Raw genomic sequence first — 26,194 nt, 5'->3', positions numbered from 1 at the left:
TCATGTTAACAGTACGTTAAACACAATATCTGATGTAGGCTAGCTGTCAACGTTTTATTTCAGACATTTTGATGCATTAAACTTTTCTGTTTCAGACTAACCAGTATAAACCCTGTAAAAAGTAAGTAAATGTTGTTGAAAGGTGATAATGATCTTATGCCTGATGCGAGTGGGGTTGTGGGAAATGTTTTTTCTATTGTAATTGGGGTTTTGCCTACATATTTGAGAAACACTGGTTTATGGAAATGTTTGTATAGTGAACTTAAGGTGTTTTTTTGTTTGTTTTTGCAAATTTTTCAATTGCTATGTAGTTTAAGTTAAGGGAATGTTTATTTTCATGCAAAATTTTCTTTTGCTCTTGCTCAGCATTTCAGATTATGTACTTTTATACGTTTTACTCAAGATTTCAATTTTTTTTTCATCATCATTTTTTTTCACTTATCCAAACTTCTCTTTTGGTACCGAATGTGAGTATGTTTTGGGTGCTTTTAGGTTTCCCCAATGTTTGTTTTGTGTGCCCACTCCCGCCCCTCCTGGCGCTCCGTTCGGCGGAGCCTGACGCAGTGAACTCAGCCTGCCTCCAGGCTGCAGTTCGGGGGACACCGAAGCCGGACTCCCACTTCCACCTCCACGCGTGAGACGAGAACTCGACATGATGAGGAGGGCAAGGGGCGCAGGAGGATTTACCAGCGCGTGGAAGACGACGAGCCTGGAATTTGGGACGCTTGTCAAACTTGCTGCGTGCGTCGCATTTGCGCTCCCTGACGCAGTGCGCGCGCAAACGGGTACGTTATTGCGCACACTTATTCTAACCTTTTTGCATCCCTTCAAACCCGCCGATGGTCTATTTTGGTCTCTTACTTTATGTAAACAACAGACGGTGATACTTCCGGGTGTTAGAAAAGTGATTGAAAATGGCGTGAACTGAAACCATGAAAAAAATGTGTTGGGGTTGTACCTGCCAGCAGAGGTGACAAAATCACGTGTTGTAGCTACTTAAGATAAAGTAAGACAGTTGATTCTCCACTTTAAAAAAAGCTGATTAGAAATACGGTTTCCTCACCTGTAAATAATAGTAAAAACAGCAAGCACTGACACTGCTCTGTAAGTAAAAAATGCTGAAATAGTGCAGAAGTGTGTAGCTGTAAGAATTTTTGACTGGCAAACTCGTTTGAACGTATTTGAAAAGGTGTTCGAATGTGTTTGAAAATCCGATAGAAACTTAAACAACTATAAACTTTGAAACATTCTTGTAAATATCCTCAAACAGGTTTTTCAGTCAAAAAGATTTATTCCACAGTTCTGTGCTTTGGAATGATTAGGGTCTCATTTTTTTTTTACTTTTGTATTTTACTGCTTGTAAATAGGTTCAAACATACTTGTTTGATGTGCTTCTCCCGTTTAAACTACAAATACATTTAGACAATTTTGCACATTTAAGTTATATGTATACTGAGTGTGTACACGCATCTATTTGAAAATATGTATGAACGTTTTTTAAAAACACTTTGAATGTACATATCAATATATTCGAATGATTTCGCAAATCAAAAATGTTTACTTAGCATTGGCAGCGCCACGCTCCCCTATCACTATGTATTGCTTGTAATTTTTATTTATTGACTCAATATCAATGCCAAAAAAAAAAAAAGTTTCAGGCCAGGAATGAATAATCAGAACATTCTGGCAAATTCACGCTGGGCCTGCAGTTTACGCTTATGTCGCTACTCCAACCCACACATTCAGTTCTTTCAGCCCACCTGCATAAAGTTCACCCATGATACTCATTCACCTACCACCTTTGTCTTAGAAACATAAACAAAACAAAGCGTTCCCAATGTATTAACAATTTGATTCAGTTCAAACAAGCTGGAGTGCATTATTTGTTGCACTGACTGCCTACCTTTGTTACTAGGGATGTTTTCAAATCTCAATTATGGAATAGATGATAAGAAACGACAACAGTGACATTTTGTACTGTATACTCACTAAAGTGTGTCCATCGTACCACATGAATCCAAAGCTGTCATCCAAGTATGCAGCATGGTCAGGTGAAGAAAGGAGCGGAATGAAGAGCGAGGCGGCCAGGTGCCCAGGCTGTTAGTAACGTGCTGCGCTCCAAGTGCGTCTCCATTATGTCCGTCAGGCTATCACCTTTCTTTCGGGTCAATCCTCGGGCAACCATTCTGAGCAGATATGTTTTTGGGACGCGTGCGGTCTCTTTAATGCCTCGTTTCATTACTGGAATATATAGAATAGAATGTACAGTGATACTTTGGCTTATTAGTAACTCAAAACATCCTGGAGGTAATTTTTAATCCATTTTAATATATTTTTGTTTGGATTTTTTTGTCTAATTGGAATTTCATTTTGGAATTTTTTTTGTCCTTGTGATTTTTATGATGAGCTTATTATTTATGAGGAAATTGTTGAATTTGTGGAGTAAAAAAAATGATTTTCTTTGTTGAGATTTTGATTGTATTTTCAAATGTTTTTTTTTTAGATATTTTAGTTGATTGTCTCAGGGTTTTTTTCTGTTGTAGGATTTTTTTTTATATATATTTTGTGGAATTTAACTTTGATCTATTGTTATTGGGATTTTATTTGATTCATGGTTTTTTTTTTCTTTGCCCATTTTCCAGGTACTTTTTGTTGGGACTTTTTATTATCTTTTGTAGTGCATTTTTTCTCCTTGTTTTCATCCCTTTTTGATTGGAATATGTGTTGTTTGTTAATGTTAATGTTTAACAACGTTTAATCAGTGTTATGTAAATGTTTGTCCTTTTTGTGATTTTTTTTGCGGGTTCCAATTTTTTATGGCATTATTTAATTTGTTGTATAAAAATTGTTGTACAATGACAACAAGCACATTCTATTCAATTCTATTCTATTAAAAAAAAAAAACACTGAAATTTTATGATTTTCATCGCAAACCATTGCCCAAATAAAGAGTTGTTCTATGTATTGCTCACCACTATGAATTTTCCCCTTTTGCAGCACTTCCTCCTGAGTGCGCCCCAGGTGGTCACGGTGTCCTACAGAACCCATACCGCAGCACCACCTTCAGCTCCAGTTGGTTGCTGCAGTCATCCATGCAGGATTTAGTCTGTGACCATTCCCTGTCGCCCGGCTGGTACCGCTTCCAGATTTTTGACAAGCCAGCCAGCATGCCCACCCGGTGTGTGGAGGTATAAAAGTCTCATCTGCTAAGCGGAAAAACTGGGCAGATAGTTTATACGTCATCTTTATGAGTTTAGTTTACTACGATATAGTGATGGGAAAATGAAGCATGTGAGTCACTTTTGATATTTCTTTTGCTTCCCAAATGGCTCTCTTGGTGTACAGATTCAGTTGCCATTTAATACATTTTCGTAACATTAGCCTTTATCTTTCAACCAAGAGCACCATCTAGAGCAGTGGTTTTCAAAAGGCTGTACTAGTACCCCTGGGGGTACTTGAAGGAACTTCAGGGGGTGCGCTGGATTTTAAATACAACAAATAAAACAAGCATGCAAAAAAACGTTGAAAATAATTCTTGAATTAATTATTTCAGGAAAATATACTTTAGGTTCATAAAACAAATGTTATGTTTAGTAGGATGTTCAATTTCTTGATTGTAAAAAGCAAAATTCTCCCTCATACTGGAATGGTTGGGCCCCACTTCATGTGCCACCTCTCGTTACCTGTCACTGGTCTTTCTAGTGTTAATGATTTATTTTTGTCAACACATCTCCACTATGATCCCAAAAGAGGACACTTTAAGTTGAATATTTTTGACAAATATTTATTTATAATTATTATAATAATGATTATTATTAAATTATAATTATTATTATTTTCTAGAACAGGTCTGACACTTTATTTTGATTATTTTTTGGGAGGACAAATATTTATTAATAATGAAGTTAATGATTTGTTTTCATGAACAGATCTTTACTGCAACCCCAAAACAGGACAGTTTATGTTCAATTTGTTTCTGCGGAAAAATATTTATTCATAATTATTTTTTTGGAACAGGTCTGACACTTTATATTGATTATTTTTTGTGGAAAAATATTTATTAATAATGAAGTTATTTTTTGATAAGAGATGTCTTCTATGATCGAAAAAAAGCACACTTTAGGTTGATTATTCTTTTGTGGGTTAATACAAAGGGGTACTTGGCTGAAAACATATTTCCCACTGATCTAGAGGAGTAAAAAAATACCACAAGTGAGGTTTTATTTTCTCATCACTACTTTACCAGGGGCTGAATTAAGAAAAATAACTTTTTGGAGTTGAGTATGTTTGAATGAAGCGCTGATTCTGTCAGGTGAACCACTGCGGGACCCAGGCTCCAGTGTGGTTGTCTCTGGGAGAAGGCCAGTCGCTACCAGGTCCTCTCGAGCTTCGGCATTTGACCGCTTGCGCCGCCTGGCGGTTGTTCCCGAGCAGCAGCAAGGAATGCTGCCTATTCCGCATCCCGGTGTCCGTGAGAAACTGCGGAGGATTCTACGTTTACTTGCTGCAGCCGACCCAGGGATGCATGGGCTACTGTGCACAAGGTACTGGAAAATTGTGTATACGACCAAAACAGGAAAGTACATAAACTAAGTGGACAAAAGTGTAGTAAGTTGGACGACAGATCTCTTAACTCGTTTACTGCCAGCTGAGTTAACAATACTGTTGTGTTGTTGGTCATAATGACCCATTTGGGAATTAAAGTCAGTGTTGAATGTTGGTTTTCAGTACAAGACTTCTGCTTGGCTTATGTATAATACGCGTAAACGTATGCATTTGAAATGGCACGTGGATTACTTTTTCAATTGTTTTGAATTTATGCAGCTTTTTTGGTCAATAAGCAAAACGTGTACAAGAATGTTATTGCTCTTTCTGATGAGGGAAAAAGGAATCACAGGTGGATTACATAAAAAAAAATACTATTTCAAAAAATGTTTTGACACTTTTGGATAAAAACATACATTTCTGGGTCATATTAACCAAGATATATTATTACTGCTCTTGCGAAATCAACATAAATCACTGTTAAAACAATAATATTAGATTTGGATTTTGGATGACTGAATACACTTGTGTCAAAGTGATCCAGGACTATCATTATTGTTCCTTGCAAACATAACAGGAGAGTGAAAATGGATTTTTAACATCTATGGCCATCAATGGCGGTGAAAGAGTTAAATTGAATATAAGGATGTGGTTTTATAATGTGTTTATGATTGTGGGGAAAAAAATGACATTCAAGAACAAAACAAACATTTCAAACAAAATGTATATTATACATCTTCTTTTATGAGGGGAAAAAGTCAAAATTTACATGGGGAAATGTAAGAATACAACATACTATATAATACAAAACGTTATTTGATGCCAAATACGGCATAGTAGTATTTGAAAAGTCATTAATCTCGGACAATAACATTCTGTTGTTACAGACAAAATGCCCTTATTACAGTAATTCCACATGTTCTCACTTCTAACAGAAATGGCCGACACATCACCTTTGACCTCGCTTACCTGCGATCATGGTGCAGTCAACATGGACGGAACATGTACAAAACGTGAGGATGTTTTTCTTTCTTTTCATCCATGTCAGTTGGCAATCACTCCCTATGCACTTTGTAGAAGTGCTAAATTATAGAGATGCGTATATTTTCACTGTACAATGAATGACTTTGAGTTATCTATCTCTTATTACTTACTCCCCAGTCACTATACCACAAAGTCTATTGTCATTATGTCATAACTCAAAAATATTGGAGTGGTCAGGAATTCTCCTGTAATGAGCCCGGCATACTGTATGTCTTTCGGGGGTCATGATGTTACCATGGCGACGGCTTACTTCCAAACTGGAATTCGAGGTTGTCGGAAGTACATAGTGTTTAAAGTCTCAAATGTCAAACTTTGTTTGGATGTTTTGGTAGGTGGATGATGATGAATTAATTAGGTAGTTGGTGGGGTGTTAGGTGGATGGGTGAATACTTAGGTGGTTATTGTTTTGATTAGTTTGCTACTTTATTTGTTGATATCAATAAAAACTGAGTTGGTTAGGTGGGTAGATGTTCTTTTGGATATATATATTTAGGTTTGTGGTGAATTAATTACTTAGCTCACTATTATTTTCGGTAGCTAGTTGGCTAGCTAGCTGGATGCTTTCTTGGTTTATTGGTGAGTTGTTATCAAATGCTTACTTTTTTAGTGAATAAATGGTTGTTTTTTTGGAAATTTAGTTACTTTTTTAGTTTTTACTTAATTATGTAGTTGGTCGGGGCACTGGGTGGATGGGTGAATACTTATTTGGTTTTTGTTTTGTCTGGTTGGTTTGTTTTGTTTTTTTTTGCCGATTAATTGGTTGGGATTGTTGGATAGTTAGAGTGATGGATGAAAAACCGAGTTAGTTAGATGAGTAGATGGGTGTTTTAATATTGATTTGGCTGAATGTTTGGGTTAATTAGATTGTTATTATTTGGTCATTTAGTTTGTTCTTTGGGCGGGAAGTTGTTTGGCTATTATTTGAATGTTTAGTTGTTTCATGAACATGTTGTTGATTGTTTTATTCGAAGCCTTGTTGCTATGGTGAACAGTTGGTTAGTCTGTTGTTTGATTGTTTGGGTGGCTTGTTCGCTGACATTTTAGTTGGAGTGTTCCATAGTTAGCTAGATGGTTGAATGGATACAGTTGAGTAGTTGGATGGGTGGTTAGTTAATTAGTTGGTTATTAGTTATTTGATTCATTTGGTCATATGAATGGTTAATTAGTTAGCCATTTGGTCGGATAACTCATCAACTAGTTCTTAAGTATTACCATAGAGAACAAAAAAGCAGACGTTTAGATCCATGGTCGCTCTTTCCTTCTTCACTCACATCAGTTAAGCAGCCCGCCCCTCCGTCCAAGCCCATAATTACTCCTGAGTGGACGGCAGGTGGCGTGCATCTGAAGTGCAGCTTCTCCAGCAGCCCCGACAACTCCAGCGGCTCCCTAGGACACGTAGTGGCATGGTCCCGAGCCTCACCTAAGGGCAAGCGGGAGGAGCTCAAACGGGAGACCACCATTCAGACGTGGGCCCTCATCGAGCTGGACGGCTTCAACCTCCGTCTGGGAGATAAGGTTAGGCCTTACTCAAAGAACAATAATAGGAGTCTAGTAATTCTTGTTGAGTATTTTTTGAATGAATGTCTTTCTGTCAGATTTACTGCTCCGTCTACAGCTTCTTCTTAGACTCTCTGGACAGTCACAGCGCTTCAGTAGAAAGTCAGGAGTTCTTTGCTGGGATTCGGGTACATTACTGCCTTTTCACTTTATATTATTTTTGGCACTTTTTTGGGTTGGGCAGATTAAAACGATGATGATGATTATTTAAATGTAAATGCACGTGTGCTGCCATTATATTCTGCCCTGAGCACAGCTGAGACCTGAGGTGAGCGTCCTGTCCGAGGATGGAAAGCTCTACGAGCTGGTGGTCGAGAGTACTGTTCCTATACCGTGTCTGGAAGAATCACTGTCGTCATCCTCCTCTCCTCAGTCAGGACACTGCACTCTAACTTTGATGCTCAGCACAAACAGCCAAGGTGAACACACAAACACTTAAGAGCTTATAAGATAAGTGCCGTTATATTAATTTTACACATTCCACACATAGCTGAATCCCTTGATAAGCTGCGTCAACGATCGAGCAGCTCCCACTTGTTAATGATGTGCAAATATATCTATATATATTTATTTTTAAATTGAATTTGAATATATTAACAAAAATTATGTATTATATATATATTTTGAATTGTCTTTTTCTGGTATTATACTGTATGTAGAAATTTATAACTAGAGGCAGAGTTACATGGTGGCTATGGTTGGACACAGCCAACCTTTTTTACTTTATGTCTGCTGGAACAATATGTCACCGAAGACAATGTTTGTATAAAACATATGTACATACAAAAATGAAACTGTAACGGTAACTATAACTTAATTTAGCATTATGTTGTGTCATGTTTCAATTCATTTGCTCTTAATTTGAAAACACAAATGGACTGTTCCTGTCTTGGTGTCGTCACTACCACATACCCTATACCCTCATTTAAGAACCACTTATTTAAAGTGCCATGAAAATGTGCATAATTGTTGCAGATGAAATGGCGCTGGGTTCCGATGTGTCCCTGTCCTCATGCTCGGTGGACTTCTCGGGGGGGCCGTGCCAGGGCAGCGTCTGTGGCCGGGCTGTTGTCCACTATACCGCTATCACCGACTTTGTCAGAGACGACGAACGGACCACTAATGTCTCTGTCCATCCCCTTGTCACCAACAATTTTGTGTGGAATGGATATGCGCCAGAGCCTGTTCAGGTAAATCTCATCAGGGTGTATAATATACAGTATAGTCTGGTTTATCATTTGTATCCCTCCCATATTTCAGTCTTTACACTTCATTTTTAATTATTTCTTAGTCATGTTTAGTTAGCTGTTATTTGAGAGTTTCAAATTTCCGTAGTTGCAGTAATGCTAATGTCCACTGCATTTGGCTAATTGCATGCTGGCTAGTTTTGAAGAGAAGTCAAGGAAAATTGTGGCAAGCTTTTGTGGACCATATACAGGGATGCATAGGGTCAAGATTTGGCCCCAGGCCTTGAGTTTAACACACATGATATAAATGGTAGACTGACACTGTTTTGATGCATTCTTTCTTTTGTAGCTCAAAGTGCAGGACGCGCCTTCAGCGTACTGTTACTCCTTCACCGATCCTCATGTCGTCACATTTGATGGCAGGTACTTCACTTTTCTTTTCAACCACAATCCTTATGTTCCATCTGTCCATATTATACTGCCTGTAGATGGCCATGGTGCCCAGACCAAAAGCAACAGCACTATGTACTTTGAATTGCTTGAAAAATGTAGCAAGAAATTGTTTGATTTTATTTTGAATGTCACTACTACTTTATTCAACACAACATTATAGGGTTTTATATTTCTTATTATTAAACATAAGCATCTCATAATAGTTTCAATAATGAACTGTGATAGATCAATGGTTAATCTGTAACTTTTATGAGACGTTCAAGTGTGAACTGGAATTGTGTCTATACCCACAGGCGCTACGATAACTACCAAGTGGGCACATTCGTGTTGTACAGAAGCACCCGTTGGCCATTTGAGGTTCACGTGCGACAGTGGGAGTGCGGGGGCGGTGGGGCAGCACCCACGTCATGTGCGTGCGGCATGGCAGCCCGGGATGGCGACGACGTGTTCACCTTGGACATGTGCGACGGGGAAGGAGGTCAAACCAAACCTCGCCTCTTGGTAAAAAAGGGAGACCTGAGCAAGAGCGGGGTGCATGTCTACGAGGCTTACCAGGGCCGCAAAGTCACTGTGAGTGTCAACACACTTTCTTCAGAGTGTTTTTGACTACTTTTTTTGTCATCAAATTTCAGCCTGTCTGTGTTTTTATGTTAGATTAGCCCACTTAATCCATATTAGTGGTTCATCCGTGTAATTTAATAAGTTTACACAATTCCCCTACATATTAATTAACAATTCAGTACTTACAAATGACCTTTTTTTCTGGAACCTATTCTCCATTGCCCTGACTAACGTAGAGTATTCCTTTGGCGCCATCTTGTGGCTCTATTTTGAGAAGCCATCACACGGTCTGCTAGAAAACTAGTGATGGTATCAGAATAAGGCCAATATCCGTCTCTTTTTTTAAGGTATCGCTACCTGCAATGGCAGACATTGGCCACTCTTTTGGAGTAGTTTTATGATCATGAGCAAGAAATTCCAAAGTAGAAGAACAGAATATTGCTGTTAATCTCATATACAGTCATTTTAAGGAAATTTTTATACTGGAATAGGTAGGCCTTTCTTTGAACTGACCTGTCATTGTTATTTGGGGGGAAATTCTATGTTTCAAAAGCATTAGTGGTTTCGGTACTTGGTATTGGAGACAACTCAAAAACCGGGTACTTGTTCTGGTATTTAAAAAAAGTGGTATCTAACATCCCTACTTTCCACAGTTGACTTTCTCATCCGGTGCACTGGTGCGTGCCGACGTAGCAGATTGGGGACTGAGTCTGACGCTGAGGGCCCCTGGTTCAGACAGGGGCCACACCGAGGGTCTTTGCGGCACCTACGACGGACGACCCGACAATGACATCCAATACTCGGCAGGAACCACAGAGGAGGATTTGCAGGCTTTCATCTCTCATTGGAGGTTAGCGTGCGAAAGAAACATTGCTTTCCAACAAGCAATATGTTTTGGTTTGGTACGCATTTCCATTGTCTAGGGTCCACCCTTCACCGTGCTCCTGTCCGCCATTTTACCTTTGTAGGCAATGCCATCCTAAAATACAATACAGTGAACTGAACTGAATTGTAACACTTTGCGGAACTGCATCTTGCATTTTCTTCCTTTTTGCAAGGCTCCGCCCAGGAAGCAGCTTATTTGACACCGTCCCACCACTGTCATCGTCACCTCCAAGTGCGCTCACGTCACGCAAATTCTGCAACTGTCAATCATTGGCCCCAAGTGGACCACAGCCCGGAGATCCGCCAGACGAAGCCTGTTCTCACCATGGTAACTTGCGCCTCCCCGCTGTCATCCCGTCTCTGGACGTCACGGCTGAGTACCTCAGCTCTGTGGACTTGCAAGCCAGGGAGGAAGAACCAACGGGAACTCCCAGGGCACGCCCATCTGAGCGACGTAGCAGGCACACTCATCGGTTTATCCCCGCCGCCTCACGCCAAAGCCTTAGTCAGTCCAACCTGGAGACCTTCGCCTATTTCTTCCCCGAAGATCATGAACCCGACACTCGGGTCGACCTTGATCTGACATGGCCAACACCCTCTGGGTCGACTGAAAAAGAGATACGGGCCGAATGTCGAAGAGTCATCGTTAACTCCAGCCTGGCCCTTGGCTGCGGTGAGCTCATCGGTTCCGACACGGTGGGTGCGGCGGTGGAAATGTGTGTGGGCGACTTGCGGCTGAAGGACGAACCATCCTGGTTGGACGCCGTCCTGCCTTTGCTGGAGAACGAGTGCGAGAGGCGGTTGGTGGAGGAAGGCCTGGGAGAGCCGCCTCGCCGGGATCACCGAAATCACCGGGCCCACCGGGACGCCGTAGCCGTACTCAAGTGCCCCAATCTGTGCAACGGAAACGGGCAGTGCTCGAAGTGGGGATGTGTATGTTTTCCCGGATTTGGATCCTATGACTGCAGCATCCTGTCAGGTGAGGAAACCCAAAGTAGGCTTCTTGTTCAGAGTGGTCAATTTTTGCATCAGAATAACCATTCTGATACAATAATTGATAGAGTACTCAAAAAGTATTAGTTTGAGTACGGATTTGTCAGCTTTCTCGGTGAATTTAGGGGGTTCTTACTTGATATGATGACCCCTGGATGTTTGAGCACAGATTGCAGATTGAGGCAGTATCAATGTCAGAAGAGCGTGTAGTTGTCAGATAACAAGATTATTGTTTGATGTCATTTGATTTTTGTATCTTAATATTCTAAATGTGATCATTTTTACCTACCTTACCTTATGTTGTGTATGTTTATTGTGTCTAAAACTGATAATAATTTCAATTAAAATTGTTCATTTTGTTAGTTTTTGAGGAAAAAGTCAACCCAAAAATTGTATTTAGAATAATATTTTGCATGCGGCCCCACTAGTTAAAAAATACTATTCGGATTATTATTGTGTTTGTGTAGTTGGGAAGGATTGGAGTTAAGAATGTGAATTATGTAACAAAATCCACCTTTCGCGTCTGTCGACTGAAAATGGCATAACGCTTGCTCGGTATTCAGATAATGGCCAATCACGCTTGCGATTGGTCGTTACCTCGACCTCGAGCAACTGAGATGTTATTTTCTGTCAACAGCAAGTGGAACATTTCCAACCCTTGAAAAGGAAGAGAACGGGTGGATTTTGCTGCTTGGTTCCAATTACGCAAACACCAGGGTGCTATTTTTAGACAAGTTGGGGCACATAAAACATTATACCCTCAATTGTTTTTTGGCTTCCCTTTATGTTTTATACAATATAACCATGTTCATTTGTTATTTTAAAATATGTTTACATTTGTCACTTTTTCATTGTTTTCATTTTTACACACTTTTTTACACACAGTTTTTTTGTCAGTGTCTGTGTCTAAGAAAAATATTTTAATCTATTTGTTTAAAAAATTTCAAAGGTGCTTTAAGTGGTATTTTATTATTTTGCTAGTTGCATTTTTTTGTATTTTGATGTTTGTGAAATGATCTTAAATACTGATCCTTACTTAAATTTGAATTAATTCATATTACATTGAATTTAGGATTTTTTAAAAATCAATTTAGCACATTTTCAAATTTTACATCTCTGTACATTAAAAAAATAACCCCTACAATTTAAATTGAAAGAAAAAAACCTTACCTACCACTTTGTATTTTTTAGTACTTTTCTTCTTTTATTTTAAAACTTAAATTGAAAGTGTTCATAATTTTTTATTCGTACCTTATTTTTTCCCTCTGATTTAAGTTTTTTATCGAAATGTTTTTTTCATGTTTAATTATCTTTTTTTTGGCTTATGACTCCAACCTACAAAGCATATACATAATTTTACTTGTAAAATGTTCAACTTTTGTGTGTATGTTTTTTCAGCGCACACTCCAGAGATCACGGATCTGGAGTCAGGCGGTCTCTGCAACGTTCCTGACCGCGACTGCTCTAGCATCCATGTCTCAGGTATCGGCTTCAAGGAAGGCCAACAACTGAAATGCGAGTTTGTCCAAGAAAAGGTACTACCTCTTTCTCCTCTTCTCCTACTTCTTAATATTATTATTAAGTATTATTGTCTGGCCGTGAGTTGGTGGAAGGTGAATGGCTTGTGGCCGAGCCTCGTTTCGTCGCCGCCGCATTTGTGAACCAATCGGCCGTGGAGTGCCAATTCCCTCTGGAATTTGATCGAGCTACTGTCGGCGTGGAAGCAAATGGAGCAGCGAGCAAGCGAACGTTCCTGTCTCGCTGGCAGATCAAAGTAAGGACAAACCAGACTGCTGTTGGTTTTGATGTTGTTGGGCACTTTTTTTTTTTCAATATTCAAGAGTGAGAATCACATTTTTTCTTAACTCATTAATGTCTATATAGATCAATGATTCATTTTTACTAGGCCGGTAATGAGTGAGTTTAAACTGACTAGAATAGAATGAAATATAGTAGATGAAAAAACAAAATCTTCATTTTACTACTGTCATGTGAAATGTTTTGAATAAAACAAGATAACAGAAGGTAAAATGACATTTTGTTGATCAAAAACGAAATAAAATTCAATTAAATCAAATACAATGCAAAGAGTTAATTACAACAATACAATGACGTTAAATAATACATACATCATGAATATAATTATCAGGGATGTCCGGATCTCGTTGACATGATCGGAAATCCGCCTGATCACATCAGCTGATCTTAATTGGGAAGGATGGGAGTTAAGAAATGTTATTTTATTATTTCCATTTATTATTTGTATGTATTATTAAAGTGGAATGGGGTAAAATGAAATGATGACTTCCTTGGTAGTAGAATCTGAATATTTTCCCTCCGATCACAGGATCATTTGCATTTTTTTTAATGTCAGGTGTCCAACGACGGTTACAGCTTCAGCAACGCGAAAGTCGTGACGGTATACGACGGGGCATGTCACGTGTGCGGGCTCGACGCCGACCCCCTCTGCAAGCTCAGGGTAAGCACTTTGAAATGCTTTTTCTACTTAGGGACTGTACTAGCTCATGACCTGATTTGACCTCCCCCAAGGAAAAGACGTGCAGCATCGACGGGGTCTGTTATGATGAAGACCACCCGCACCCCTTCAACCCTTGTCTTGCCTGCCAACCGAACACCTCCCAGCACGCTTGGACCGCACATCGCAGTACGGCGTAATACACACAAACGCACATACACACACATGAAATGAAATGCTACATAGTTAAATTGAGTCATTAAATTTTGAAAAAAAGATATAATTAAGCAAAAGTAATATACTAAAGAGAACTTTTGTGCTACTTTGTCCGTCAACAGAGAACGAGCCCCCCATACTGTCATCCTTGCCTTCCCTCTTGCAGTCCTTCCAGGGAGAGGAGTTCCTCTACCAGCTGCAGGTCCAGGACCCAGAGGGCTCGCCACTTGTCTTCGATCTCCGCTCCGGTCCTGAGGGTGGGTCTTTGTCTCCGTCCGGTCTGATCCGGTGGAAGGTGACGCCACGGCATGTGAGCAGACACGCCTTCGAATTTACCATGACGGATGACTGCCACGCCCAGACCTCTGCTTCTTTGCACGTATGGACATCACCTTTAATAGAATTGCTTTATAGGAACTACAAACATTATTGCACAGGCTCTATAGTTCCGTCTAATTCTTAATACGCTCTACATGAAGAGTTAACATTTGAAGAATTACCATATTTTTCAGACTTTTAATCACTTTTTTTTCCATAGTTTAGCCAATGCTGTCTCTTCTGGTTTTTGTGCCTTCTGGTCTTACAAATAGGAAACCCTTGCAGTGGTGGAAGCCAGATGCTAAACTAAAAAAATTCACTTAATGCGATAAATGAGAGAACATTACTTATTCTTTATTTTGCAGTTTCTTTTGGTGCATTACAGCCGCCTTGCATTTTTTTAATGGTCCAACTTATACTCCGAAAAGACTCACTGACCGAATAATATAGTGTATTCAGGTATATAGTATACATGTGTAGTTTTTTTCAGCTCACTTCCTTGTTAGCTTTGGATGTTGATGAGTATATTTTGACGATTGTCCTTTGGTCACAGGTGTCGGTGCGTCCGTGTGAGTGCGCCAACGGCGGCTCATGTGTGAGCAACTTCAACGTACCTGCGGGCAGTGGAGAGTACACATGCGCCTGCCCGAGAGGGTTCAAAGGTCAGCGCTGTGAGGTGGATGTAGACGACTGCAAACCCAACCCCTGCAGGCTGGGACGCTGCATTGACGGACCTGACTCCTTCACGTGCATCTGCCCGCCCGGAATGACAGGTGACCTCACACACGCATGTTGAGTCACTAAATATTATCGCAAATATTGATACTATAGTGTAGAATGTGAAGATTGTGATTGCAAATGGAAAAATGTAATACATGCACCCCAAATGCATACTTTTTTTAGTATTATTAAATAAAATGTAAGTGTTACTTGCTAATTTTTTCAAATGTGATCTGGAACCTCACCTTTGCAATAAACAAAGGGTTGCGTACAGGTCCAAGGGGTACCCCACCACCAGCCTCAAGTTAGGTGGGTAGGCTGCAGTACACCTGTGAAAATTGATGGTTAAAGTATTATATTTTTGAATATTAAATATAAATATCCTATGAAGGGCTAGAAGGTGTTTTTCCTTGTTTTACTTTGTAATAACAGCGCATGTGGCATGTGCGCTCAGGTGGAACGTGTCGAGAGGACGTGGACGAGTGTGTGTCTCATCCGTGCTTCCCCGGTGTGGACTGCACCAACACGCTGGGCTCCTTCTCCTGTGGACTCTGCCCACAAGGACTTGCCGGCGATGGCGTTGTCTGCACTGGTGAGTCCTCTTGGCTATCTATCTATCTATCTATCTATCTATCTATCTATCTATCTATCTATCTATCTATCTATCTATCTATCTATCTATCTATCTATCTATCTATCTATCTATCTATCTATCTATCTATCTATCTATCTATCTATCTATCTATCTATCTATCTATCTATCTATCTATCTATCTATCTATCTATCTATCTATCTATCTATCTATCTATCTATCTATCTATCTATCTATCTATCTATCTATCTATCTATCTATCTATCTATCTATCTATCTATCTATCTATCTATCTATCTATCTATCTATCTATCTATCTATCTATCTATCTATCCGTCCGTCCGTCCGTCCACCTGTCACTCAAGGAAAATTGTCCATCACTCAAGGAAAATAAGGAGTGTTTATTGCGATGAATTAACATTAAAATAATATTAAAACATATTTAAAACCTCCACAAAGTTGAATTTCCATGATGGAGTCCCTTTAATGACATTGATCTTTTTAAAAACTAATAGCTATTTATTTGTTCATTTTTAGCTTTCAAGGAGACCACAACACCAACGAGAGTGGTGCCACTCCCCCCAAGACCCCGAGCCCCGCCGCTCTCACCGTGCTCCCGTAAGCCGTGCCACCCTGGCGTCATGTGCTTCCCGAGCTCTTATGTGGCGGCGGGCTTTGTCTGCGGACCCTGCCCGCCTGGTCTCCATGGCAACGGGACAACATGCGCACCATCAAGTGAGAATAAAATTTGATTGGATTTAATGTTTAGTACAATATTTTCAATTTCAATTTTTTCAATGCGACATAGTAATTAATTTATAAATGTTCTGATCTTATGGCCCCATTGACTTGCATGGCAACTAGTAAAGTAATTGGATCAAATTAAATACATCAAATTTAATGGAGTTCATTCAACTGTAGTAAATGAAATTAAGATTAAATGTAATGAAATTATGCAGGATTCATATTTTTGAGAGAAATAATGATTCGAAGCAAGTTTAAATTTATGAAATGCATTCATCTACCAGAACACTTTTTCATTTGTTATTATACTGATAGTTGGATCAACAAACAACATATCTAATACAACTAAACTAATATGTACTGTGTATACTGTATATACATAGTGTTAGTTTTAGTTTACATCTTGCTTTTAAAATACAATTACAAAAGAAAAATTAGGTAACATCTAACTAAAGGGAACCAAGTGTACTTTAATGGCATCAACTCTACTAAATTTTTATGATTTTAAGAAATGAGACAAGATAAGTGAAGTTTTTGAGCTAATTTTTGACTAGTTTTTGACTAATTCAGTGCTCGTTAATAATTAATCAATAAATCAATGAAGCATCTGGGATTGAATGTTAATAGAAAACATGCTCACAAGAACATCTGAACCTTACTCCGTTAAAGTTAAAGAGAGACACTTCAGATCTTCTATTATAAGGGGGTGTGCACTCTTATGCCAGTGAATGATCTGTATGTTTGTCTCTTGTGCTTTCTTGTCAAGTCATCTTTTCTAACTTGCAGTGTTTTGCAGGTCAAGCGACCGTCACGGATGAACAAATTCCCAGCGGCAGACTCGATTCAGGCTGGGAGATGATGCGCAGCCCCTTCTCCTCATCGGCGTCCGCCAACTCACCCAGGCGGGCCCCCGACAGAAGCAGGAGACCCGATGCCAGCGTTTCCAACCCACGGAGAGATTCTTTGTCTTTTTCGGAGAGAAGTACCGGAGGCTGCCCGCATGGTTACACGGGCGATGGAGTCACGTGCAAAGGTAGGATCACCATAAAACAGGAAGCCATAGCCAAGCTTTAAAATCAAAGTTCAAAAACTAACAACCTTAATTTGTTCAATCCCCAAGACGTTTAGCTTTTTTTAAGATTCTCAACATTTGGCTTAAGAAATATCAAGTCATTTGTGAATGAAGTATTCAAGTCATTCCGTTTCGCTTTGTTTTGTTTTAGTGAACACACAAACACTTTGCACATAATCAATATATACAATCATACATATATAAAATCATATTTATATATATCAAATGTGCATGTCTTTTATATAAGATCTTATTACATTTATAGATCATTTTTATATTTTTAATACCATGTTATTAAAACTTTTTGAGCACAACTATTGATTCAAATCTTTTTAATTCTATTTCATAGTTGTTCCATAAATTGAGACCTTGAACAGATACAAAAAAACGAACAAACAAAAAACACCCCGCAGATAAGCTGGACTGCACCATAAGCTTTGGGGCTCAAATCATGAGAAAAAAGGTGCGGCTTAGATTCCCAAAAATACAGTAATTACTTTAGTACTTCTTTCACGATTACGAAATGAATTACTTTAGGTACTTAAGTATGAAGGTAATCGATTATTTTAGGAACAGAAAATACTGTTCCTTTGGATACTTAAGAACTAAAACAATCAGTCACTCTAGTTTATTAAGTCCTAAAGAAACCAATTATTTTGGGGAAATAAGTACTAAAATACCAATACTTTACTTTAGGTACTAGTAATTAAGTGATCAATTTTATTAGGCACTAAACTACATGCAGTAATTGATGAATGTAATACACAAATTCTTGTATTACTTTAGTACCTAAATACCCAAGTAGTTAGTTACTTTAGTCCTTAGTTCATTTAGTACATTCCTTTAGCAAAACACTTGAAAAATACAAGATATAAAAAAAAGATATAAATACCTGGTATTGAAGCTTTGGATTAAAAAAAAAAGTTTTGGAGATTGAAAGAGTTAAAGATGAAAAATCTTCAAAGTGAAATACAACTGAACTGTAAATTGGCATGGATTATTTTGGAGCACCACTAGAGGGAACACTTTTACCCCACTTTGAGCTCAGACACCACTTCTTTTGAGTGAGGCCACCATTTTGCTTTTGTCCAGCTGTGTGCCGATTTCAGTGCGGGGAGAACATGGAGTGCACGCAGCCCAACACGTGCACCTGCAAGAACGGTTACACCGGATACAATTGTCACATGGGTAAGTCAAGAATATAGAATCATCCTTTCTTCAACGAAGAATTGAGGTTCTTTTCTTCTGCACATGCCACCCAAGCTGTGTGCCGACCCGACTGCAAGAACCAGGGCAGGTGTGTGCGTCCTAACGTGTGTGAATGCCCACTGGGCTACAGCGGGCCCACCTGCCAGGAAGGTTGTATCCCATCGACACGACATGTTTGGAGACTTTTTTTACTTATATTTCTACTTTTTTTGCCAACTGAATAGCAAACTGCGAGCCGCCGTGCCAACATGGAGGCACGTGTCTTGCCAGGAACCTTTGCACGTGTTCCTACGGCTACGTGGGGCCCAGATGTGAAATCAGTGAGTTGACGTTATTTCGTTTCATCCTGTCCTACACATTTGTGAGTAAAATTACAATATTATACTTGGAGAGGAATTATGGTTGTATTACAATGACTTTACTCCTTGCAAAATAGTGGTATGATTACCTACTAAAATTTCTTATTTCTGGTAAAATCACATCTTGACAGGTGGCATGTTACAGGATGATTCCACCCACTTTATGTTCTTTTCCTTGTAAAATTCTCATTTTTATTTTTTTTTAATGGAAAATGAATTCTCAATTTTTATTTTTGTTATATTATTCATTATAGTTTTATTTTGATGTTTATAATTCAACTTTGTATACTTGCAATATGCCATACCTCATTTTTAAATTACAAACATATTTCTGATCACTTGTTCTGCTTGTAAAATTACAACTGTGTTCACAGAGTTTTGATTTTCTCACATTAAAACTGTTTCCCCAAATTCATACCCCCCCAAAATAAAGCATCTTCATAAAGTTTTGCAGTCATTGTGACAATATATTAAAGTATTTTCTTATCAAAATTTTCCTTATTTGTTTTCTTCTGAAAAGTATCCATTTATTTGCATTATTCTCAATAGTTTTGTTTTCATAAAGGGACAACCTCCTTTTTGGGACAACAAAATTTTCATAGAACTCCCCTGTCCCCTTTTTTTATTTTGGTTTATTTCCTGTTACAGTTACAACTTTCACTGTTTTCCCAAATCACTGCGATAATATTTTAAGTATTTTCTGACCTAAATTCTCCATATTATTTGTTCTATCGAAATTCTCCATTCATTTGTATTATGCCCTGTTGTTTTGTTTTCATAAAGGGCCAACTTCCTTCTTTATAGGACAACACATTTTTCCTAGTAAAAAAAAAAATATATATATTCTTATTATTATGGTCTATTTCCTGTTACATTTACAACATTCACTTGTAATATGATGACACTTTAAATACCAATGCCTCCCCCAACTTGAATGGTGAATAATTATAGTTCATTAACCACCACTAAACTCTGTGTGTGTGTCAGTGGTATGTAACAGGCACTGTGAAAATGGCGGCGAGTGCGTTTCTCCCGACGTATGCAAGTGCAAACCAGGCTGGAACGGACCGACGTGCAACTCGGGTATGACGCACCTCAACATGGCACTCTATAAGCTTAACAGTCATAATAATGTTGCGCAACAGTGACGCCACTGTGTGTGCGTAGCTGAGTGCAATCCGGTGTGCCTGAACGGAGGAACGTGCATCAAACCAAACGTTTGCGCTTGTCCCGCCGGATTCTACGGCTCGCAATGTCAAATCGGTGAGAATCAAACATCTTTTTTTTTTTTTTACATGTAATATGTTGACTATTTATCTACAAAGTTGCATCATTATGCCATCAATAGTTGTGATGTATCACCTGTGTGTGTGTGTGTGTGTATCTGTTAGCCGTGTGCAGCCCACCTTGCAAGAACGGAGGTCAGTGCATGAGGAACAACGTGTGTTCATGTCCTGAAGGCTACACAGGGAAACGGTGTCAAACCAGTGAGTCGCGCGCACACACTTATCATTAGACACATGCTAAGAATGTCTTTATATGTTTGTGTGTGTTCCAGGTGTGTGCGAGCCCACTTGTATGAACAAAGGCAAATGTGTGGGGGCTAACACTTGCTCGTGTACGTCCGGCTGGAGGGGAAACAGATGTAGCATACGTGAGTGCACTCACACACACACACATGCTTGTATGGCTATACTTGTAAAGACATCCACTGACAGAAATGATTGCCTAACCTTTACCTGCCTAACCCAATTCAAATCTATACTCTAAAAGCAAGTCTTGACCCTCAAAAAGAAGTCAGAACAAGTAGGGACCCGCCTAAATCTCCTCACTTCTCCAAAATGTCCTCACTGCAGAAGCAAATAGAAATTTTGATAATGAGGTGAACAATGAAAGAAAGTTGTGCAAAGTATTGACCTGGATGTCACTGCAACGGCCATTACTATTATGATTAAGATGACTATTACTATTTATAACTACAGCCACGATTAAGCTGTGTAAACGCTGCCATTACTATGCCACTAACTATTCAGACCACCTACTACTACAGTACAATGTACTCATATGATCACTAAAACTACCTACTACTTTGACTGTACAGCCATTCCTAAGCGACCACTGCTATTATTACTACTACTACTCCTAATTACTGCTAGTACTACTATGACCACGACAACCACTACTATTAGGTAAGTGATCACTGCTAACAATACTAATAACTCAGCTCGACTTTATACCTGGAACACCATGAAGAAAATTAATCACAAATGCATCAATGTGCTTTAAATTAATAAAAAAATTCAATAAAACCTGAAAATTAATAATAATCCATCAAACATCCTTAAATGACTTGTGTCTTAGATCAAACTGACATGTATGCCCTGAGCACAGCAAGTGAATACTGTTAGCGCCACCACTACTATTAATATACTACTGCAATCACTACTACTACTAACAATGCAAATACCGTGTTTGTATTTCCATCACAGCCGTTTGCCTGCAGAAGTGTAAAAACGGCGGCGAGTGCGTGGGGCCCAACACATGCCACTGTCCCGCCGGCTGGGAGGGTTTGCAGTGTCAAACACGTGAGTCTCATCCATAGTTGCAACTTTTGTCATTTCATAATTATTCAACTAGGACATTTGTGTCCATACTGGACATATAGCGGTGTGCAGAAAGCGCTGCCTGAACGGGGGGCGCTGCGTGCTGCCCGACTACTGCTACTGTCGGAGGGGCTACAAGGGCCTCACGTGCGCCATTCAGGTTGGTGTAAATGTGGCAGGGGGGCTGAATCCATCTCACCACAAGGTAACGTGTGTGTTTTGCAGGTTTCGCAAGCGTGAAACAATCAAGTGAACGAAGATTGTGGTGTATATGCATGTCTGTGTAGATATTGTACAAATGGCGCCGCCTAGAGGGGGGTTGTGGCATTGCACTTGTCATTTTAGTCCCCTTGCTGTCCTCTACCTCAAAAAAGCTTTCTTTTAGCACAGCTGGTGCACATCGGGTGCGAATTTAGCCTTTTAATGCCTTCATCGCCAGGCATTTTCAAATCAGTATTTTTGCCAACCATTTTAAACCAAAAGAATATTGTGCTCTGTGACCATATCAGCCAGAGAACGTACCAAAAGAAAAAGTTGATTTTTCTTTCACCAGAAATGTTTGTTTGTAGCAAGTTCTTGCCCTATCCGTTTTTAATAAAAGAAAAAGTAACTCTCAGTAAGATATGGGTCAGTGTCAACCAAAAACAGCGCTTTCTGAACAAAAATCACACAGTTCGCTACATTTAATGACACAAAGTACAACTGTTACACAGAAACACAAAGCAAGCAGTGTTTGTACAGTAAAAATGAGAATATATGAGAAGTAGACTGGACTATGGGGTCCTAGTGGCGCCTTTTCCTTTCCTCACAGCGAGGGCCCAAAAAGGGGAGACGGCAGCGACATTTGTTGGGGGAAATACATTTTCCTCCGTTCAGGCACGGCTGAGTGCACTCAGCTGTAAAACACATCAACAGAAATTATGAGTAGACATGCACAAGAAAAAAAGTCTCAAGGAAACGTGAACAAGTAATAGTATGTGGCCACTGGAGCGGACATTTGTTTTTGTCTATAACAGGAGTGTCAAACTCATTTTAGCTCAGGGGCCATATGGAGGAAAATCTAATCTCAAGTGGGTCGACTAGTAAAATCATGGTACATAACTTCAAAACTATTGGTTTTTCGCATGTCGGCCTGGTCCCAATTTCCCAGGAATAGTGGCCATCAACTGTAATTATATTGGTAAAAAAATCCATTTGAAAGCATAAAGATCAATGAAGTCAAATAACTTCCTTTTTGGACTCTTATATATATCCCAAGATAGCATTTTTCCTTAAATTGTATGAAAATAATTAAGATTATTAATTATATTATATTAATTATATTGTATTAATTTATATTTTCTATTATCGTTTTTTCCATTTGTTCATAAAATACATATTTGGAATAGAACACATAGGATAAACAAAGAATAAATAAATACAACGAAACAAATATCCAGTGGAAGCAAAACAAAGTACAACTTCTTTTCAAGGTGTACAGTGAAGTGCAAAGAAAATTTAACAGAATAAAATGGTGCTCTAGTGTTTCATTTTGGACACTGGGTGGCACCCACATAATAGCATACACGACAGAGGAAGTTGAAAACTCAGGAAAAAGTCATGTTGTTGAATACGGAAGCGCTGAGTGCTATTAAATCGACTTTGCGGTCTTGCTGGATACAAATACATAAACTGTGTCCAAGGAGGATATTGTGGCCATTTGTGTTTTGCGGAACTCACCAATGTGACATGCACCTCCCAGCCAGCCGTCAGGACAGCTGCAGATTCCAGGGGCCATGCAGAGGCCCCCGTTTCTGCAGCCTTGGGGGCAAATTGCTGGCGGGGAACACAGCACATGAACATTATTACCAGCCTTGTATGTACAATAAACCCCAATTTATAGCAGGGGATAGATTCTAGTCTCACATGTGAAACTCTGTGATGAAAAGAGAATGTATTCACATTTTGAAATAGTTTACCCCCTCTCACATGCTTTTCATATATTTAAACGTATTAAAAGACACTTTTAAAAGTGTTTCATTGTGCATGTTTTCACTTTCCCTCGCGCAGTTCTCCTCCCCCTGCTGAGCGACATTTGAGGTCTGGGAACCGAGTTGCTAATGTAATTGGACATAAGCCCGTTTAGAAAAAAAAAAAATACAATACAAACCCTCTTGGCATTTTGAGCCTGTCCAGCTGGAGGGACAAATGCACTTGGCAACTCCATTGACAGCGTTGCATTCGCCTCCGTTCCAGCAGCCGTCGTCGCATGTCACTGTGCACGCAAACAATACACAACAGTTCTTGTACAGCTTATTTTTTTGCGTTTGTGTGACATGACGTCAAATATTACCTTTGTGACAATATCTCCCTCCAAAGCCTGCAGGACATCTGCATTTTCCGGGACGAAGACAGACACCTCCGTTCTTACATTTGGGATAGCAGTTGGCTGCATGCACACAGAATATGAAAGTATTTTTGTATTATTTAAAATACATTAAATAATAAGGTAAAAATATAATATATAATGTTTTTTCTGCAACCAAAAAAGGTTAAAACAAAATCCAAATACATAATTATAAATACATAAATATAACAGAAAACTTTGAGATTTTTAATTATTCATTTTTTTTAAACTAGGAAATCTAAAAATACTAATAACACAAGAACTTTAAATAAGGTTTTCAAATATGTTTTTTTTTAATTAAGCCAAAGGACACCCACAAAAATGCACACGATTTTTTTAAAACAAAAAATCTCTTTTTGATCGATTTTGTGGGGGTACGAAAAAACGTACGTTATTGCCATTTAAATAAAGTTGCGTTAAAACTACAAAAAACATTTTATTTAAACAAGCAATCATTAATTGCTAATGGTATACTGTAAAAGCTAAACTGTGGTTTATTCCACTTTATGAAAATGAGCTTTGCATGGACACGCATGCTTGTAATTTGACTTGATTTAAACAGTTTGCAGGTGTCACAAACCTGCAATCTTACTTAAAACACTTTGCAGGTGTCACCAAAAAAGTTATTTCTTACCGTATTGGCAGTTTTCGCCCTCGTAGCCGCGGGCGCACAGGCAAGTGTCGTTGCGGATGCACACTCCGGCGTGCTGGCAGGGCGGCTCGCAAATCGCCTTGGGGTCAAAAACGAAGCCCAACGCCACCCCGCGAGGAGCGTCCGAACGCGCCCAGCACCGGCCGCAACACAGCCCGCACAGGCACACCGCCAACAGCGCGGCCGGCCCCGGTGCCCCGAAAAAGCCCATCGCCGAGTCAAGAGGGAGCGAAGGAAGTCTGCTAATGGAGGAAAAGAAGCGGAGGAGCTCCCCGCCGCCACCGGCAGCGCGCCCGGACACAAGCGGGAGGTCAGTGAGGGGGAAGCGGGCGTGGCTGGCTAGCGGGGGAGGAGGGCCCTTGCTGGTGCTTGTGTGGGAAACGGATTTGGACCTCAAACGTGTTACCTAAAAGTAAAAATGGTGTCGCGAAATTAAATTGGAGCGACTCGGGTCCCCATTTGAGGTCTTGGGTTAAGAGTGCAATATTGGAAAGTTTGATACATGTCTTGTGTTCCAATACTTGGGTCTATTTGCCAAACAGTTCAAATCATTTTAATGAGTGTGTCATTTTGGGGGCGGATGTGAGGTCAAGTCGTTGACGGGGTCATCGCTTGTGCCCGCCACTTGCTGTGCCACATCGTTGTTGTCAATGCTAAAATGGAGTATTCTGACGGAGATCAAGGATAGGCAATGAATATTCTCTGTTTTAACGTTGCAAAACACGCTACCTAGGTAATCTTAGCATAGCAAGCAGAATCTAAACCCGTCATCCCTTCACAGTTTTTTTTTCATTATGTACTAATTAGGCGCATGATATACATTTTTAACTGCAAACACCGATGCCCAACCGCTTATTTAAAGCCTTTCGACCTGCCGTGTTAGAAATATAATAAATGGAATAAATTGATGATTCTCATCTCCTTCTGACCCCCCCCCCGCCACCCACAAACCACAAATCAGCTACTCATGAATAAACTACCATTTTAATTAGCCACGTTGTGCGCATTGTTAGGCCCCAACTTGTTTTTGCCAAATTCAACTTGCCAGACATCCATACATGTTTTTCAGTGTGACTTAGTGTTGTGAAGAATGTTTCAAGGAGAAAAACAGTTCATACAGACCAGAGCACAGGTGGAAAGGTCATTAGCAAATGCACAAGGAGAGGAACTGTTGAAATATATTGAGCTTACAGTATACGCCCTGCCGGTGAAGGCCAGCTGGAGCGGCAACAACAGTCAATAGTAGAATGCTGTCTTCTTTGTTCTTACTTTAAAATGAATTAAAAAAAAATAAAAAAAATTGGCCATTTGTTCATGGGACAACTGACAGTGATTTGCAATCCCAAAACGGGTTGCTAAATATGTTATCGTTTCCATATCAATCTCACTGTGTAAACTGAATAATGTTGGGATAAGATTTTTAAAAATCCAATCAGGATGCACTTCTTTGCCTTGTTCCACCAATGTAGCAGCATCTGATTGGTTAGCCATGCAAGAGCCAGAGCCAATCATTAGTGAGAGCCATACCGTGTATGGCAGCGGTCCTAGACTCGTACGTAGGCACAGAACACGACATGTTTTGAAGTTAGGTAACCTGCACTTGGGACCTAACAGCATGCAG

At 39.5% G+C, this 26,194-nt stretch overlaps 2 protein-coding genes across 2 annotated transcripts; one reads left to right on the top strand and one right to left on the bottom strand.

Moving 5' to 3' along the window:
• The first annotated feature begins 652 nt into the window (after nucleotides 1–652).
• Nucleotides 653–23,506, top strand: vwde (von Willebrand factor D and EGF domains). The gene is made up of 31 exons (XM_088409648.1): nucleotides 653–785; nucleotides 2,998–3,188; nucleotides 4,313–4,544; nucleotides 5,481–5,558; nucleotides 6,830–7,104; nucleotides 7,185–7,274; nucleotides 7,403–7,565; nucleotides 8,122–8,336; nucleotides 8,683–8,756; nucleotides 9,080–9,356; nucleotides 10,001–10,197; nucleotides 10,406–11,211; nucleotides 12,624–12,760; nucleotides 12,829–12,999; nucleotides 13,600–13,704; nucleotides 13,776–13,890; nucleotides 14,040–14,296; nucleotides 14,789–15,008; nucleotides 15,410–15,547; nucleotides 16,086–16,271; nucleotides 17,089–17,325; nucleotides 18,457–18,552; nucleotides 18,628–18,723; nucleotides 18,798–18,893; nucleotides 19,920–20,015; nucleotides 20,100–20,195; nucleotides 20,324–20,419; nucleotides 20,491–20,586; nucleotides 21,422–21,517; nucleotides 21,598–21,695; nucleotides 21,761–23,506. The coding sequence occupies exons 1-31, from the start codon at nucleotides 653–655 to the stop codon at nucleotides 21,773–21,775; spliced, it is 5,178 nt and encodes a 1,725-aa protein (XP_088265774.1). The 3' UTR covers nucleotides 21,776–23,506.
• On the bottom strand, nucleotides 22,204–24,918 carry seraf (Schwann cell-specific EGF-like repeat autocrine factor). The gene is made up of 5 exons (XM_088411927.1): nucleotides 24,556–24,918; nucleotides 23,868–23,963; nucleotides 23,685–23,789; nucleotides 23,255–23,350; nucleotides 22,204–22,431 (listed from the first exon to the last, which is right to left on the bottom strand). Exons 1-5 carry the CDS (start codon nucleotides 24,782–24,784, stop codon nucleotides 22,319–22,321), a joined length of 639 nt encoding a protein of 212 aa, XP_088268053.1. The 5' UTR covers nucleotides 24,785–24,918; the 3' UTR covers nucleotides 22,204–22,318.
• Between the last annotated feature and the right edge of the window lie 1,276 nt (nucleotides 24,919–26,194).

The sequence above is a fragment of the Hippichthys cyanospilos genome, chromosome 3, assembly GCF_059441005.1.
Source record: "Hippichthys cyanospilos isolate Australia breed blue-spotted pipefish chromosome 3, RoL_Hcya_1.0, whole genome shotgun sequence".
In the NCBI taxonomy this organism is placed as follows: domain Eukaryota; kingdom Metazoa; phylum Chordata; class Actinopteri; order Syngnathiformes; family Syngnathidae; genus Hippichthys; species Hippichthys cyanospilos.
Note: the sequence above shows the minus strand (reverse complement) of the source record. Positions and strands in the feature narration are given on the sequence as shown.

Excerpts from the sequence above, each read along its gene's own strand:
- vwde (XM_088409648.1), top strand. The coding sequence starts at position 653 with ATGATGAGGAGGGCAAGGGGCGCAGGAGGATTTACCAGCGCGTGGAAG. Across the intron at positions 13,891-14,039 it reads CGCTTGGACCGCACATCGCA|AGAACGAGCCCCCCATACTG; the intron begins GTACGGCGTAAT and ends GTCCGTCAACAG. Across the intron at positions 14,297-14,788 it reads AGACCTCTGCTTCTTTGCAC|GTGTCGGTGCGTCCGTGTGA; the intron begins GTATGGACATCA and ends CTTTGGTCACAG.
- seraf (XM_088411927.1), bottom strand. The coding sequence starts at position 24,784 with ATGGGCTTTTTCGGGGCACCGGGGCCGGCCGCGCTGTTGGCGGTGTGC. Across the intron at positions 23,790-23,867 it reads AGGGAGATATTGTCACAAAG|TGACATGCGACGACGGCTGC; the intron begins GTAATATTTGAC and ends TTGCGTGCACAG. Across the intron at positions 23,351-23,684 it reads AGGCTCAAAATGCCAAGAGG|CAATTTGCCCCCAAGGCTGC; the intron begins GTTTGTATTGTA and ends GTTCCCCGCCAG.